This window comes from Rhinoderma darwinii, chromosome 9 (assembly GCF_050947455.1).
Source record: "Rhinoderma darwinii isolate aRhiDar2 chromosome 9, aRhiDar2.hap1, whole genome shotgun sequence".
Taxonomy (NCBI): domain Eukaryota; kingdom Metazoa; phylum Chordata; class Amphibia; order Anura; family Rhinodermatidae; genus Rhinoderma; species Rhinoderma darwinii.
In genome coordinates this window covers 92,554,291-92,571,902 of record NC_134695.1, presented here as the reverse complement: position 1 = coordinate 92,571,902, position 17,612 = coordinate 92,554,291, and the positions used below count along the sequence as shown (strand labels likewise).

At 41.9% G+C, this 17,612-nt stretch overlaps 1 protein-coding gene across 1 annotated transcript in view; it reads left to right on the top strand.

Moving 5' to 3' along the window:
- The window catches only part of PMFBP1 (polyamine modulated factor 1 binding protein 1), a 104,423-nt gene that overhangs the window by 59,213 nt on the left and 27,598 nt on the right, over window positions 1-17,612 (top strand). The window contains exons 6-22 of the mRNA XM_075838504.1: window positions 2,501-2,647; window positions 2,810-2,872; window positions 3,521-3,604; window positions 4,227-4,373; window positions 7,209-7,292; window positions 7,372-7,551; window positions 8,857-9,045; window positions 9,347-9,505; window positions 9,619-9,702; window positions 10,613-10,759; window positions 11,700-11,846; window positions 12,201-12,380; window positions 12,919-13,002; window positions 15,200-15,367; window positions 15,476-15,559; window positions 16,205-16,372; window positions 16,449-16,670. Of these exons, the coding sequence (XP_075694619.1) occupies window positions 2,501-2,647; window positions 2,810-2,872; window positions 3,521-3,604; window positions 4,227-4,373; window positions 7,209-7,292; window positions 7,372-7,551; window positions 8,857-9,045; window positions 9,347-9,505; window positions 9,619-9,702; window positions 10,613-10,759; window positions 11,700-11,846; window positions 12,201-12,380; window positions 12,919-13,002; window positions 15,200-15,367; window positions 15,476-15,559; window positions 16,205-16,372; window positions 16,449-16,670 (2,337 nt within the window). The remainder of the gene's footprint in view (window positions 1-2,500; window positions 2,648-2,809; window positions 2,873-3,520; window positions 3,605-4,226; window positions 4,374-7,208; window positions 7,293-7,371; window positions 7,552-8,856; window positions 9,046-9,346; window positions 9,506-9,618; window positions 9,703-10,612; window positions 10,760-11,699; window positions 11,847-12,200; window positions 12,381-12,918; window positions 13,003-15,199; window positions 15,368-15,475; window positions 15,560-16,204; window positions 16,373-16,448; window positions 16,671-17,612) is intronic.

Below are 17,612 nucleotides of genomic sequence, written 5' to 3'. Positions count from 1 at the left end.
AAAAGCCTCCAAGATCGCGTCAAAAACGCGTGTGGTGCAAAACCACTTAAAAAAACCGGAGCTGATTTTTCCAGGCAGAATTTTCTGCCTGTAAAAAAACTCTGTGTGAACATACCCTTAGATATAAAATACACCATACACAGTAAATAATCACAGTATAATATCCGTGTATCCCAATACACATAATAACCTAATATGTATTGAATACACAGACCCTACACGTGGTACAGTATAAACAAGGTATCACAATCCTAATCTATACCACCACCCACTTACCTAACATACATATATACATTGCAATACATGCACGCTCACTATTTCTGTCCCACTCCCTCCTAAATATAACTGTCCCTGTACACTAAGGGTTAACAAGGGAGGTGGAGGATATAAGGTTACCAGCGGAAATTCAGGTAAAGGCTTAATGTGCAGGCAGGTGAGAGAGGGTTAATTAGGGATGTACCAGGGGATGTTCAGGTAGGTAAAGGGTCAAGGGATGTACAGGCAGGTGGGAAAAGGGTTTACTAGGGAATGTTCAGGTGATGTGAGGGTTTGAAGGGTCAATGGGTATTCTCGTTCTATAGGGGGAGGTAAGGGTTAAATATATCGTTGTGTAGGGGGGGGGTGATACTTAGTGGTAGCTGTGAGGGATGCTGCCGGGGAGCAGGAGAGGTACATTGGTGGAGCGGTGAGGAACAGGAGCTGGAGTGAAGAGGATGTCCGCAGGGCAGGTGACAGGACAGGTGAGTCAGCGTTGGTGGAGTGGTGAGGGCAGGTCGCAGCTCCTGAGCGTACTGACGCAGGGCTATTTAAACCCTGCCGGTCCGCTCGTAGCAGCGAGTGGCGCTCGCCCCCTGCTAACATGGGTCGGCGCGGTGATATGACCTCACCGGACGACCCATGAGCGCGAGAGAAGTTGAAAATGGAGACAGGAGATCAAAGCAGTATCTCCTGTCTCCATCGGTTCTATTCAAAGCAGGACAATAACTAATTGTCCTGCTTTGTTTGTGCTACGGTTATTCATGACCAGGGATGGATGGATGGATAGATATGGATAGATAGATAGATAGATAGATAGATAGATAGATAGATAGATAGATATGGATGGATAGATAGATATGGATGGATAGATAGATAGATATGAATAGATAGATAGATAGATAGATATGAATAGATAGATAGATAGATATAGATAGATAGATATGGATAGATAGATAGATATGGATAGATAGATAGATAGATAGATAGATATGGATAGATAGATAGATAGATAGATATGGATAGATAGATAGATAGATATGGATAGATAGATAGATATATGGATAGATATAGATAGATAGATATGAATAGATAGATATGTGTGTGTGTATATATATATATATATATATATATATATATATATATATATATACATACATATACACACATGGGACACTTCCCTTTACAATTAGACTTCATTAAGGTTTCGTCCACAGTGACAGAATATCCTGATAACGCGGTCAAGGGTCATTATGTCCCTACAAAGTGTTTCCTTTCCCTTACAAGTCCCAGATTTTTTGATTGAGCCACATCCTGAACGTTTTTAATCGGTCATATTCTGCAAGATACGCCCCTATTAGAATAGTGAGTGCAGCTCTGGAGAATAATACAGGCTATAATTTGGGGTCGACATTCACACTTCACAGGTTTTCATTGTGGATTTTACCCCTTTGAGATGCAAAAGGATGAGGTCTGCGACATGTGAACACAACCATAAGGTCTCTCGACTTCTACATCATAGATGCAGATGTTTTTGGTGAAGTGGACCAATAATGATTGTATCTCTCCAGCTAATGTGAAATAACGGTGATGTGAGACATTGCATACAGTAATACACTGATACGGGATATGTTGCATGGCTTAGAACAGTTGTCTGACCACTATTCCCTCTTCTGCTATATACACTCTCTCGTGCCTTGAAGACTAAGGCCTCATGCACACAACCGTAGCCATGTGCACGGCCGTGATTTCCGGGTCGGCCGGCCACGGAGTGACAGCCGCGAACCGCCCGGAAAATCGCGGGTGGTGCACATGGCCGCGGCCATTATTTTCAATGAGCCCGGACCGCAGAAGACGGCCGTAATAAGACTTGCCCGTTCTTTCTGCTGTCCGGGCTCCTGGGCCATGCACGGACCGTTTAAAACCACGGTCGTGGGTATGGCCTCATAGAAATGAATGGGGCCGCAATTCTCCCGTGGATTTTCGGGGGAATTGCGGCTGCAAAAGCACGTTCGTGTGCATGAGGCCTAAACATTGCCAATTGAAAACACTTTAAAATACTTTAGCAGTGCTCATAATTGTTAAACTTTAAATATAGCTTTATAGTAAATCACCCACACAGTTATCAATACCCACACAACTGTGTCCATATAGTAATTCTATACCGGCGCATAGGGGTTTATACCTATTCTATCAAGCCCACACAGTGACCGGGTCCAAAATAAATACTGGAATTGCTTGATAGGTCCTAGAGAAGGAGGCCCGTTTACAGGAGCTACAGGACACCATTACTGTGCTTCACCAGGAGATATCTCTGAAGGACTCTAAGGCCGTCATCCACCTACAAGAGAAACACCATTTGGAGAACCAGGTCAAAGCTCTGAGCCAAGCGGTGAGCAGTATTTCCCTCTCTGGATTTACACGTATCCTGGATTTATCTCTTACTACGTGTAGTTGTCATTTTTGCTGTTTGGCTATATTTTGTGCACTGATAGTTGGTCTGTGATTTGTAGTAATACAAATGTCAGTAATGTGATTCATGTCCTGCCTCCAGGTTTCTAGTGGTCCTCCAGAAAGCTCCTCCGTATCCAAAAGCAATGAGTTACTTAAGGCTGAGGTATGTGTATAAAAGGTCCATGGGCCTGGACATGACCAATGTAAAATGTTTCATTGTGATTTATAGGCACTAAAGCAGAGACCGAGCCCTATGATGACCAGCTGTATATACTGTTCATATTCAGGGTGCTGCGAACATTCAAGAAAGTGTGATGTTAATATTTAGTTATAGGCTATGGATCCCTTTTTTGAATGCATAGTTTTTATTGCATTGAAATTATTTTATGCTAAAAATAATTTTTACAATAGGCCTTTATTAAAAATGTTGTGCAGTTCTTTTTCTTCTACGACACATACATTGCAGGCCGCTCTGTACCGCTCAGCGTTCAATCCGTTAGTAGAGTTCACTGACGGCTCGATCTCCAGCATGTCTCTCTTCTCTCCTCAGTACTCATAAATGCTCATGTAAGCTGAATGCTGATTCTCTATCCAGCTTTATATATATATATATAGTGGCGTGTGAGTCAATTGACACTCATGTATTGAGTTCAGTTATTGAATGAGGCCCATGTTGAGGTTTGTTTGAAGAGAAAGCATGGCTGATTTCACGCATCTTTAGTAATTAAGCATGATATGAGTCATTGTGCTTGTGCCGGGACCTTCCATTATATTACCCACTTTTGATTATCAACTCTTCTTTTCCTGTCAGTTGGATCGAAGAGAAGCAGAACTTAGAGCAGCTCAGAATGAACTGCTCACCCTACAAAACACCCAAGATGTGCTGTCCTCTGAGGTAATGGTCATTTTTTTTTTTCCATATTTATTTTAGTTAAAGGTTATGCAAACTTTTGATGGGCGTTTTTTTTTTGTTTTTGTTTAATAAACCGGTCAGTCAGTATGTTTAGTGTAACTTTTTAATTTAATCTTCACGAAAAATGTATTTACTTTTTTTTTTTCTTTTAGATAGAGCTGCTCTGTATTCTGTATACAGAGCAGCTGTATCTTTCGTTAAATCCCTCTGCAGGACTGACTTGTTCCGTGACATGTCTCTGACACACAGGATCCACCTGTTAACCATCACATCTAAGTTCATAACTTAGATGTGGTAGTTTACAGGTGGATCCTGTGTGTCAGAGACCCGCAGGACCCGCTGTCACGGAACAAGTCAGTCCTGTGGACCTGACGGGAGAAGGATTTAACGAAAGATACAGCTGCTCTGTATACAGAATACAGAGCAGCTCTATCTAAAAAAGTAAAACAGATTTTGAATAAAGACTAATTAAAAAGTTAAACCAAACACACTGACCGGTTTTATAAAAATAAAAAATGCCCATCAATGGTGTACGTAGCCTTTAATAGTACATCTCTTCTCTCCCCTGCTGGTGCCTCACTGTCATTACACTTTCTATATTTAGCTGGATTCCCAAGAACAACTGGTATATAGACTACAGCGGGAGTTGCGGGAGAGACAGGAGGAGTTGGGGCAGAGACATGGTAGAATACAGCAGCTTCATAAGGACCTGAAGACCAGTGTTTCCCAGAGAGATGAAGCCCATAGACAGGTAATTTATACTCCGCAGCTTCATTCCCACTATCTTTTGAATGCTACGGTAGTTTGTTACTGGATTTCTGTCCAGTTCTTCTTTCTGTCTTGCAAGCGTTCTCATTATCACTCGGCTCTGTATGTGATTATATAATTTTCAGAGCACAACTAATAAAATCTGTGGACAAAAATAAATTCTCACCTTATTCATCCAGACCAATCGGGTTTCATGCGAGGGAAGGCCACAGATGTTAACCTTCGAAGGCTCTTCACTAATATATCAGCTACTGTAGGGTCCAGTGGCTCCAGAATTGTGGCCTCTTTAGATCGTGAGAAGGCATTTGATTAGGTAGAGCGGTCTTATCTGTGGTCTGTGCCAGGTAGATTTGGATTTGGACCCAGATTTATCCGATGGGTGGAGTTATTATACTTCCAACATATAGCGAGTGTTAAAACCAATTGTCACGTCCCCCCCCCCCCATTCACGCTAGGGACTAGATAAGGTTGCCCACTTTCTCCTTCCCTCTTTGCGTTGGCCATTGAGCCATTAGCATTAGCTATGAGAGCCTCTCCTGATATAAATGGTTTTGAGATGGGTGAAATGGAGGAGCGAGTCTGTGTCTCTCTCTCTCTCTCTATCTATCTATCTATCTATCTATCTATCTATCTATCTATCTAGATGATACTCTACTATTCCTGAACGATCCAGGTCCATCTTTGCAGGCGATGTTGTCCCTATTTAATTTATTTGCGTCCTTCTCTGGCCTTCGTGTGAATTGGTCAAAATCCTTAATTATGGCGATAAACGTTGCAGCTGGAGCGCCTGCACTTCCTTCTCCATTACAGTGGGCAGATCAAATTCCTTATGTGGGTATAGCGATTAGCTGTGATATTGGTACCTTTATACCTGATAATGTCGCTCCTTTGGTGCAACGTCTTCAAACAGACTTTGATAGATGAAAACCCCTCCCTCTGAAAGTTACAGGCAGAATTAATTTGTTTAGGATGAAGTCCTTACCGAGCTTTTTATATCTCGTTCACAATTCATCAGTGTGGCTACCGTTATCCCTGTACTCCAACGTTGACAAAGATCTTAGATGTTTTATTTGGGCAGGGGGTACACCTAGAATCGCCCTAGGCACACTACAGTTACCCGCTGGGCAGGGTGGACTGGCCCTCACGAACTTTCTTGCCAGCCAACTGGTTTACGTGTGGTGGTGGCGGCGGCTTACTCATAGACACTTTAATCCCTGTACTGTGCTGGAAGCTTCACTTCTCGGTTCCACATCTTCGGTCCAAGCACCAGATCCCGACTCATCTCAGGTTCTGCTATTTCAGCTTAGACATGCCCTTTGGTTGCCGTTTGCAGGATATAACATTAGACTCTCTACGTCCCTGGTGGAAAATTGGGTGACGCGGGAGACGGTGGCTAAGCCATTATGCACACTTTATGGGCAATTGTTAACTGTATCTTCTAAAAAACTTGTTAGAGCCTTGGATCGTTGGTCTCAGACTCTTTCCTCTGTGTCTACAGACGATCATAAGGAAATGCTATCCGCTTTAACAGGTCCCTTGATATCTACGAGAGACCGACTTATTCAATTGAAATTTTTCCACCAAGTTTACTACACCCCTTACAAGTTATTTAGAATGGGACGTATCCTACTCCTGTCTGTCCACGGTGCCACGGAGTTGAGGGCTCCTTCCTACACATGTTCTGTGAAAGTCAGATTATTAATCATTTCTGGGCTGAGATATTAGAGTTCCTTGAGCTTAAAGTAGGACTCCCTCGTATACTTGATCCCAGAACGTGTCTTTTATTATTGGTACAAGAAATGATACCTACTGTTGCTGTTAGGTCTCTCATGACGCTCCTCTTCTTCTATGCTAAAAAAGACTATCCTCCTGAATTGGAAAGAGCCAAAGGGTCCTACATTGTCAGCATGGATTGCTCTGGTTAATTCTACCTTGCCACTCTTTAAGCTCACTTATGAAGCGTGTGGGTGCCCTGATACATTTCTTAAAGTGTGGAGCTCTTGTATAGCCAATCCTCCTACTAGCTCATAAATTGCTATTTCTCAGGTAGCTTAGGTCTGGAATTGGCTGACATTTGTCTGTGGTCTCCTGTTGCTTCATTAAAGAGACTCTGTCACCACATTATAAGTGCCCTGTCTCCTGCATAAGGAGATGGGCGCTGTAATGTAGGTGACAGCAGGGTTTTTTATTTAGAAAAACAATCTATTTTTAGCACGTTAGGAGCGATTTATTTTTTGTATGACGCTGACCAATCAGTGACCAATCCGTGACCAATCAGCGTCATATACTTCTCTCCATTCGTTTACTCAGCGCATAGTGACACTGCGTTGTTCACTATGTGCTGTCTTATACTGACACATTAACGTTACTGAAGTGTCTTGACCGTGAATAGACATTCCTTCCAGCCAGGACGGGATGTCTATTCACAATCCCGACACTTTGGTAACGTTTGTGTGGGACTTATAGCAGAGCAAGCGTAATCTCGCGAGATCACGCTGTAAATGACATGTTACAGCGTGATCTCGATGTGCTCTGCTTTAAGAACCACAGAAACGTTACCGAAGTGTAATGTCTATGTCCCAGCTTCAGAACCTTTTATCCACAAGCATTCCTGCATCACTTGTATAAGGCTCTGGATATGTTGACGTGGTGTGAACATGGCCTAAGCTGATTATCAGATGATTGTTGATACCAGAGTTGCTACTTGTCTTTTATCATCCCTTCATAAATCTTGATTCGCTTATTACGAATAAGAATTTTTTTTTCTGCATAGTAACCTCTTTCATTTAGTCTATATATCTTTTTTTTTTTTTTCTAGCTTTCTGAAAGTAACCTGCGTTTGTCGCAACTCGAGGGGGAAAACTTTGCTTTGAGGGTCAGTCAGCGAGAACTAGAAGCAGAGGTAAGGAATCCTCATGATGTGTGTATGAAGTCTGATCTGTCTCCTGTACTAGTGCTGATATCACCTTGTTTCTTTTCAGATCGATAAACTGAGGGAAGATTCTCTATACATACAACGAGAAGAGCAGACCCCGCCGGCATGGGAGCTACACCAGAGACGTGACCTGGAGGAAAGACTTCAGAGAGCAGAGACTGCCGAGCATGAACATTTGACAATAATTCACAGGATGAGAGCAGAGATGCAGGACGCGAAGTTCCTGGTCAGTGAATCGTACATGTAAAAAGTGGATTTTATTTTTAAGCTACTCAAACCTGCAAAGGGTCCAGTAATTAGGAGCATTGCAGCTGGACATTTTTTATTTTTAATGTACTTCTATGAGATAGTTTGCTACATGGTCGCTGTATTGTCCTATACAGACTATCGATCTCTGTGAATATTTAACCCGAATATAGACTGACGACCAATGTATAACTAGGCCTAATTTTGATATGTAATCTTCAAGAATGCCCCCCTACAAAAAAAATAATCCCCAATGAATAGATTTTCTTGAGTCATCTACTCTTACATTAAAACCTCTATCTAATTCCAGCTATGAGATATGAAGCGTTCTGTTTTAAAATTTTCCTAGTTATGCGGCAGGACCTTCGTATCACTACATTGCTTAGCAGATTTTCCGTTCAAGAGTATTGGAAAGCTGGATGACAACCCATGTGGTGTCCGTAATGGCAGCCATATTTATTGTCACCCACCTTTAAAGGCTATGTACAACTTTTGAAAGTTGAGAGATATATATATATATATATATATCAACTTTATATATATATAATCTCTATATATATCTAATCTCAAAGTTGTAACATTTTTTTTCGAATTGACTTGAATTAAAAGTGTTCCTTAGTTTTTCCGATACAGCTTCTGTGTATTCTCTATACATAGAAGCTGTATCACTCGCTATCAGCTGTATCCGTCAGTGAAGTAAACTGATGGCTTGGCTGAGAACAGATCCTGTGTGTATCTTAACACACAGGCCCACCATATATCGAGCACGTATGATCGATCTTATTGTGATCCTGTGTGTTAGATACACGCCGAGCCGTCAGTTCACTTCATAGACGGATACAGCTGATCGCGAATGATACAGCTTCTATGTAAAGAGGATGCATAGAAGCTGTATCCAAAAATATAAAGAAAATTCTTATTAAAAGTAAATTCAAATAAATGTTTATAATCTCACAAAACATTGATTTAATACAAAATAAGTTTTCAAAGGTGTACATGGCCTTTAACCATAAACTGATATACAGTAATCGCTGAAGAGGTTTTTTAAATGAGTTGACAGAGGAGGATACCTAAAGCATTAATATTCTAGTTTTCTGAGACATCTACTCATTTTAATCAGAAGAATGCACAAACCTCTTAGCAGCGATTTTGTATATAGGAATATGTGGCTACAATAGTAAAGCACATCAGATCCAGAATTGGTGGAAACTCCGATAGTAAAGCTTTATAAATATAACCGTTCTAGGCAGAGAGGTTCTCACATTGACTTTATTTCTCGTTGTAGCTCACCTCCATGCAAGAAGAGCTGCAGAGTTCACAGGCTGAGGCAGCGTCTCTGCGGGGGAGGTATAGCAGTTCTCAGAGAGAAGCCCTGGAGCTGCAGGACCGTGTACTAGAGCAGGAGAGGAAGAACGCAGAACTGCAGAGGGAACATAGGAACATTCTGGAAAGTCTACACCGTGCCCGAGATCAGGTCAGCAGCTGCCCACCTTAAATTGATGAAGAATGCATGCACAATGCCATAGAACTGTACAATACTTACTATCAAGGTCCTGTTACTGGGAGATGTGCAGCTGACAATGATAATATTTATTGCTGCATAAGATACATGATCAGCCAATGAATGAGCGTTTGCTCATTCATCGGCTAATGCTTGCCTTGTTTTTCATATGACCGCTCGTTTGCCCGATCATTGGCCCATGTAAAAGGGACTTTTAGAATCTGGTTTTAGGTTCTGACCAGTAGTTTTCTTGATATTTATAATTTTTTTACAGCTCGTTAATCAGGAGCAATCACTGCAGGAGCTGCAGGAAGAAAAACTTCGGCTGCATGAACATAGCCAGCGGTTAGAACAAGAGACTGGTGCCCTGCATGCGGAGTTGGAGACCCAGAGCCTGGCTTTAAGCGAGCAACACAACTTGATCGAGAGCAAGGTAAAAAGACAGTCCTCTTGGTCTGCTGGGTGGGTCACACATCCGAAACGGCAGTAATTATTATTATTATTATTATTATTATTATTATTATTATTATATATATTTTTTTTAAGGTAAACCAGAAAGAGCAGCATTTGGAACGGCTATGTAAAGAAGTGCAGGGCCTAAGGCGGCAGCTGCAGCATTCAGAAGACAAGGTAAGATGGCCGGATATTGAAAGAAATTCTGCATGAAGAATAACAAACAAAAATAAAACCCCAACATTTCTATTTCTGGTATAACTACAGATACTGGTTTTCAGCGTCAGTCAGTCAGTCAGTCAGTCAGTCAGTCAGTCAGTCTTATAATAGGCTGGTAAAAGGGTTTTCTGGACTCTTCAATTGATGACCTATGCTATCCATTCAAGTAAACTGGCTGAACTGCAGTACCAGGTTGAGCCACACTTGTGTGGATGTCACTGTGCCTAGATAAATAATACCGCCATGGCCCCTTTATTCTGTTGATTGTGCATTGATGGGCTATTTTAAGGATGGACAATCAATTGAAATCCCTGGAAAACCCCGTTAACTACAGCTACTGCAAATGTTAAATTGCTCAGATTGCCAAGCCAAGAGGAGTCTTGCAGGTAATAAAGTATATCAGTAAAATTCTATCCTAAAGTCCTTACATATCCATTTTTGCAAAGGCGTTTAAGAGTGTGGTATTAGAACTTGCATTGATCACAAGTTCCCAATGTTCAGATACTAAGCTCCAACTCATTTTAAGGAATAATATTTAATATTGTTGATTTTTTTTTTCTCCCCATTATTTTCAGTGGAGAAGTGCATGTGCCCCCATCTCTCTCTCTGCTGTGACCAGTGATCTACTTTTCTGGATCAATAGCATTTCCAGAGAACACTTCCCATAAGCGTATAAGAGAAACACTTAGTGCTTTATACTTGTGATTTAATTAATTTACAGATTTTTCCGAGGCCACTTATACAGTCTACAATAAAATGTCAATATAACACTGTAATTTGCCAATATTATAAAGCAGGAACAAGCAATAATGAACTCTACAGCTCTGGCGGTCTATCTCATACTTCTATTACTCATATTGCTATCCAGGGCCAACATTTGGAGACTACAAGGATGAGTCTTCAGGAGGATCTCTCACGGTGTCAGGCAGAGAAGACCTCACAGTCTGAGACTGTTCTGAAGCTGGAAAGAGAGATGCGAGACCTAAATATCCAAAAGGAAGATGTAGAGCAGAAGGTAAGATGGACCCTGGGCGATTACTAGTTTGCAATTTAACCCTAGTACAATGTAGCCAGCACTGATTGAAACAAATAAAATAAAATGTCAACAAGTAGAACTTGAATAAGACGGTAACCAGTGAAGCTGTGACAACCACATTATAAGTGCCCTATCTCCTATATAAGGAGATTGGCGCTATAATGTAGGTGACAGTGATGCTTTTTATTTAGAAAAACAATCTATTTTAAACCACTTTATTAGCGATTTTTAGCTTTATGCTAATGAGTTTCTTAATGCCCAAGTGGGCGTGTTTTTACTTTCGACCAAGTGGGCGTTGTACAGAGGCGTTTATGACGCTAATCAATCAGTGACCAATCAGCGTCATACACTCCTCTCCATTCATTTACACAGCAGCATCGCGTTCTTACTAGAACACGATGTGCAGCCACATACACAGACGTTAACGTTAATCAAGTGTCCTGATAATGAATATACATTACCCCCAGCCAGGACGGGATGTGTATTCAGAATCCTGACACTTCTGAATCTTTTCCATGAGATTTCCAGCAAGGGAAACGAAATCTCGTTTACATCGTAATCTCGCGAGATAACGCGTGGCTTGCTGGAATCTCACAGAAAATATTCAGAAGTGTCAGGATTCTGAATACACATGATGTCCAGGCTGGAGGTAATGTATATTCATTATCAGGACACTTGATTAACGTTAATGACTGTGTATGTGGCTGCACATCGTGTTCTAGTAAGAACGCGATGCTGCTGTGTAAATGAATGGAGAGGAGTGTATGACGCTGATTGGTCACTGATTGGTCAAATAAAAAGCATCACTGTCACCTACATTATAGCACCCATCTCCTTATGTAGAAGATAGGGCTCTTATAATGTGGTGACAGAGCCTATTTAACTTCTTTGTATCAGCCACTGTAATGTATGTTTATAGATGCAGGCACAGACTAGAACCACAGAGAGACTAGAAGCCCAACTTGCAACGTGTGAGTCTGAACAAGAGACTGCGCAAGAGAAGATTACACTGATCCAGGAGGAAAGAGACGCTCTCCATAGCAAAGTTCAGCAGCTTCAAAAAGAGGTAGATCTGATTATATGGAACGATTATCAATTCTTTTAATTAGGAGCTTCCATAACAAATTTATTTGCCTGTAACCAAACGCCATTCTTATATTTGTCCTCTTTTAGGCTCCATATTGTGTTCTTTTTCTCTGCCATTAGTCTTTCATCCCATTTTCTTTACTGCTTGCGTTCCCATATGGGTTATCTGTCCCCTCTGCCACCATTCTTCTTTTATATATATATATATATATATATATATATATATATATATAAATTATCCCATCCTACAACTTCTCTCCGCTTATTATCTTTGCTCTCATCTCCTCCCTGGGATTTCTCCTTGATTCCACGCCTTATCTTGTTTATCCCACAGTTGACTCAGAGTGAACAGCAGCTACGTGAGGCTCGTCACCAGGCAGAATCTTTGCTGCTTGACATTACTAGGAAAGACACACAAATTGAATCTCTCAAGGAACAGTTGCAAAGTTCACAGGATGCTTTGCAAATTGCCAACCAGGAGAAAGAAGAGTGTAGCAAGGAGGCAGAGGCTCGGGTACGATAGTCTGTATAACCTTACTTGTGTTTAAAGAGCCAGTAATATTTCATAAACCACTTCTATGACCTAGCTTCTCTAAGTTGAACTGGAATACTGACCTGAATAGCGAAGTCTCCCTGATTCCAGCGCAATTTTTTTTCCTGGGCTTCCTTGCTCCAGAGATGAGGCATGGCCCACTGTTGCACTGGCTTCCTCTATGCTAATTTGCTGTAGTTAGCCAACAGGGCGTGAACTACCCAAGCTGCCTAATGCATCAGAGGCAGGGAAGCTAGCTCCACCCCGTTGGCTAACTACAGCAAATTGGCAAATAAAGAGCCAACACAACAGTGGGCCATATCTCTGGAAAAAAAAAGAAAAACAGCGCTGGAATCAGGACGACTGTGCTAATTCAGGTAAGTAAACAAGTTTAACTGATATGACCTAGTGACAGGTCCTCTTCTAAAAAAATAATTTATTTTTTTTTAAAAAAGTCTTTCCTTGGGAGGGTAACCCAGACACAGAATACATTTTACAATTCCACCACCTTGTGTAACAGGTTCAGCAGATGGAAAAAACTATTGAAGTTTGCCAGCAAGAGTTGTCAACAACAAGGGAAGAGCTTGGATCATGCAGGAATGAGGTATGCACTAACTTTTCAAACTTATGCTAATCTAATAGTATACCCGATATATATGTAAACCGGGCCGGCTCCAGGCTTATGTGGGCCCTTGGGTGACACAGACTTAGTAGGCCCCTTAGCAAGGGAACTCACGGCGGCACTAAAATGGCAGAAAACATCACCTTGTGCCCCCATATTGACGTTGGGCCCTGTTTATGCCCCCATATAGAAGTTAGGCCTCCAGTTTGTAGTGCCCTCTGTAGATAGTCCCCCTCCCAGGTAGTGCCACACAGCCCCTCTCCCTGTAAGTTGCGCAAATGGGGTTCCCTCTAGGAGCATAGTGATGTCCGGAGCAGAGCTGAAGTCCCGGGCAGAGCGCTAGTAAAGGCTCTGCTCCCGTACTCCATCTCTGGGGAAGCCCCTAACATCACTGTCCATATACGGCTAACCTATTTTAACTACATATGTAACTTAAAGGGAATGTGTCGCTAGAAATGTTTTTATTTATTTTTTAGTTAAACAATTATTATGTAAGTGATTAAACATTGTTGTAATTTTTTTTTTTCACAAGTCAGGAAATATTATAAATTAGATTCTAATTTCTAACATTTCCATGTTCTGGGCACTAGAGGGAGCAATTCCCAAAATTACAGCATTGGCAATGTGGTAAAGCAACCTCATTGCTTTATGCTGCAAACTTGGGGTACACACACTCGCTCTAGTGTCCTCACACAATCCCCCCTCCCTTATTCTGGCTAGTGGCAGGAGAAGGAGGGGGTTAAATCTTCAAACCTCCTACACTGTGTGCTGCCATTTTCTGAGCGAATGCACAGAGTAGGAGGATTAGATACAGTGGTAATCAGACAGTATAACACGAACATAATACACACATGACATACACAAACATAAGTTACCTGCTCCTGCCGCCTCCGCTCCTCTGCCTTGCATCTTCGCTGCCTTCAACATATGGCCGGAAGCCGCGACCAGAAGTCGTCATCTTACTGTCCGGCCGCAGCTTCCGGTCCACATGAAAATGGCGCCGGATTTCGCTCTGCCAAAGACCTTCCTTTTGGTCTGTGTGGGAACGCCGCATGCGCCGTTCCCACACAGACGGCGTACGCTGCAGAGAATGGAACGGCTCCCGTTCCCATTCTCTATGGGGTTGTATGTGCCGTATTCCATCTCTGTATGTGTCGTTAATCGATGCATACAGAGATGAAAAAAAAAATGGCAGCCCCCATAGAGAAGTAAAAGAAAGAAAAAAGTAGAACACAAGAACACAAATAAATAAAATGTATTTTAATAACATACTAAAAGCAATATTATATAAAAAAATAAATAAAATTCATGACCTCTTCCCTTTAATGTAGATGACCTTACATTTAAGGGTTAAAGCTTACAGCCAGTTATAAATTTTAATTTGTGTACGTACTTACTGATAGATGGCTCTCTGTCATATACGTTATAATGGGACTGTGCATCTCTTCGTTAATCATCACTGCTGGACCCACTACTGCACGCTAACAATAACCAGGAGATAGAGCCACACGCTCTGTCTCCTAGGCTGCTGTACCCACCGGTAAGCCTTGCACTCTCCTAGTAGCTTATCGGCAGGGACCACTGTGTGGGTATGTGTGCCTATTGCCGGGAGATTTCAGTGCATTATTGCTGGCGTGCAGCGGGAAATCCGGCACAAGTAAAGAATATGTCAAAGAGCTATCTATAAACAGGTACTTACACGTACTAAACAACATGCTTTATAACTGGAGGTACACTCTAAGAGCACAAAGAAAAAAGGTATTTGTTTTTGTTATGTTGAGTATAAGGATATTCAGCACGTAAAAAAATGTATCCAATGACATTAGAGGTCTGCTGAGTGTCTTTGTTTTTTTTACCCAGGGGGATACAAATAAAAACTGTATAAATAGGAAAGATGGTCTCATAGTTAGTACGGTTAAACCACATTTTAATTTAGTTATAAAGGGCTTTGTGGGACTTTCTTACAAGAGATGCAATCCTCGATAACGGTTTTATCATCTATACGGGTGACTGTCTAATCTATTTGGCCATCTTTGCTACTACACTAATTTCCCACTGCCTCAGTGGAGTTTATTTTTTGCCTTTTTTTCTGGATCGACACACTGTTACGTGTAGTGCTCCTCTGTGTTTTTTTTATCACCCTTATTAAATATGTAATATTTTCTCATATTTTGAGCAGCTGTCGCTGTGTCAATCACTGCTGGAACAGACGCAACAAGAACTGACCACATCGACAGAGCAGCAGAAAACAACAGAGAAAGAGGTCTCCCAGCTCAGCAGCAACCTGGAGAGATCAGAGCGAGACCTGGGGATTGTCAGCGAGAAGCACAAAGCTGCACAGAAAGAGGTCATAAAATAGGAGACGCTTGAAGTAGCCGCTATGCACCTGGTGTGACCGCTCATGTCTTCACCAGTTATACATAGAACTTCACACTCTGTTTTTTCCTAACTACAGGTCTCCAGTCGGGATCAGGTGATTCTGAATCTACGCACAGACCTTACCGCTAGAGAACAAGCGCTACAGCAAGCAAGAAGTGAGGTGTGAATGGGGGATGGGTGGAAAGAAAACACTGCTAAAAAAAGTATATAAGCTGCTAGAGAATTTAAGTTTTGTATAAAATGTTAATTGCAGCTTTTTAAGACCTGGATAATATCTCATCCAAAGGATTTTTATTGAATGCATTACCCATGTAAGAGAATGGGGCTCAGCTGCAATACCAGACACATCTATTGGACAAGAGTGGTGCGGTTTCTAGGGGAGAAGGGGGAGACTAAATTTGACTCTTTCTAATTTCATGCAATCACTTTATAATTCCCCTATGGTCAGATCTTCTATCTTGCTGCAATCCACAATCCTCTGTCTGTATTTGGCGTTTCTTAATCATGGAAGTGTGCGTTACATTTCACTGGAAGCAAACAAATTTGGATTACTAGAATAACGGCACTCTGACACTTGGGGTCCCAAAACAGTGAAATTCTGGTGGAACTCGAATAAAAGCTCCGTAAAAAGCCTTGACAACACCACACAAGAATTGAACATATTTTCCTTGCAGCTGTTTGTATTGTTTACCTGGTAAAATGCTTCTGTTTAAATCTTTACATTGGTGAAACTAAATTGGATGTAGAAATCTGGACACATTGCGCTGATATGAATAAGTATATAGCTGCGATGTGTTTTCTGTAGCTCGCAGAACGTGTTGAGGAGTTGAAGAGTGCTCGATCCAAGCTCAAAAACCTACAGAGTGACGTTCAAAGCCTTCAGGACATCTGCACGGAACGTCAAAATGCAGCCATTGAAAATGAAACCGTCATCCAAAAGTTGCAGCAAGAGAGAGAGAACAGCGATTCCGAGGTGAGAGCAGCTGGAATCCAAAGCAAGGACAACTGTTTGACGTTTACTGGCATTCTAAGATCCTTTGTGTTTGCAGGTGCAGAGACTGCAGCATCAGCTCTCCTCTCTAAGACTGACACATCAGGTGGATACCGATCGCTTTAGAAGTGACTCTCTGCGGCTTCAGGAGAAACTGGAATCTGTCACCAGGAGGCATGAGGAGCAGGAGCTAGAACTTCAGCACTGCAGAGTGAAAATGGAGAGACTCCTGCAGGATCTGACCCTTTCACAGCATTTACAAGTGCAGCTGGAGGAACAGGTAAGACGTCTTTATTACTGAAGTACAATATTTCATCGTTTACAAACCTCTATTCCATGATGGGGAGACAGTCCTGCTGTAAAGTTTATCCGTAGCATTTGCCCAGTGAATAAGAAGAGTAAAAAATGCTGAGTAAACGGGTGACGCGAGTAAGAATCCTTTTCATGGTTATGCCTTAGGGCCCAATTACACGGGCCAATGATCAGGCAAACCAGCGGTCATATGATCGCTCGTTCCCGATCATTGTCCTGTGTAAACAGGGAAACGATCAGCCGATGAACAAGCAAAAGCTCGTTCATCTGATGATCTGCTTGTTTGTTCAGCATTAAATATTATCGTTGTCGGCAGCACATCTCTCTGGGTATACCGGCTGCCAACATTATGGGGATGAACAATCGTGGTAATGATGCTCCTCCCTATACATAACCGATTATTGCTCCTTGTGAAAGGAACAAACAAGTGCTGATCAACGAGGTGTCTCGTTGATCGGCGCTTGTTTTCACTGCCAATTTTGGGCCAAATTCACACGACTCTGGTATACATCCGTGTGGCGGCCGAATTCAGACGACGGCCGTCACACGGACGCATGTATTTCAATGGTGAAATAGAATAAGTCCTATTTTGTTCCATTTTCACGGATCCCTCGATAGACAAGTCTATGGGGATCTGTGAAAACGGGACCCGCACGAATGCAACTCTGACGTGAAAAACTGCAGTTTTTTCACTTCCGAGTTTCCCCACGTTCGTCTGAATTCGGCCTCACTCTGAAAAAGGACCACCGTTTACTGAAGCTAAAGGGGCATTTACATGTGTACAGATATGCAGGGCAATAGAATCCCAGGGTTTCTGGACTTTTGTCACTTCCTTCTTTCTCCTCAGAAGAGAAGATCTTAGGCTATGTTCACATCTGTGTCAGGAACGGAGCCCTGACTGAAACTGAAA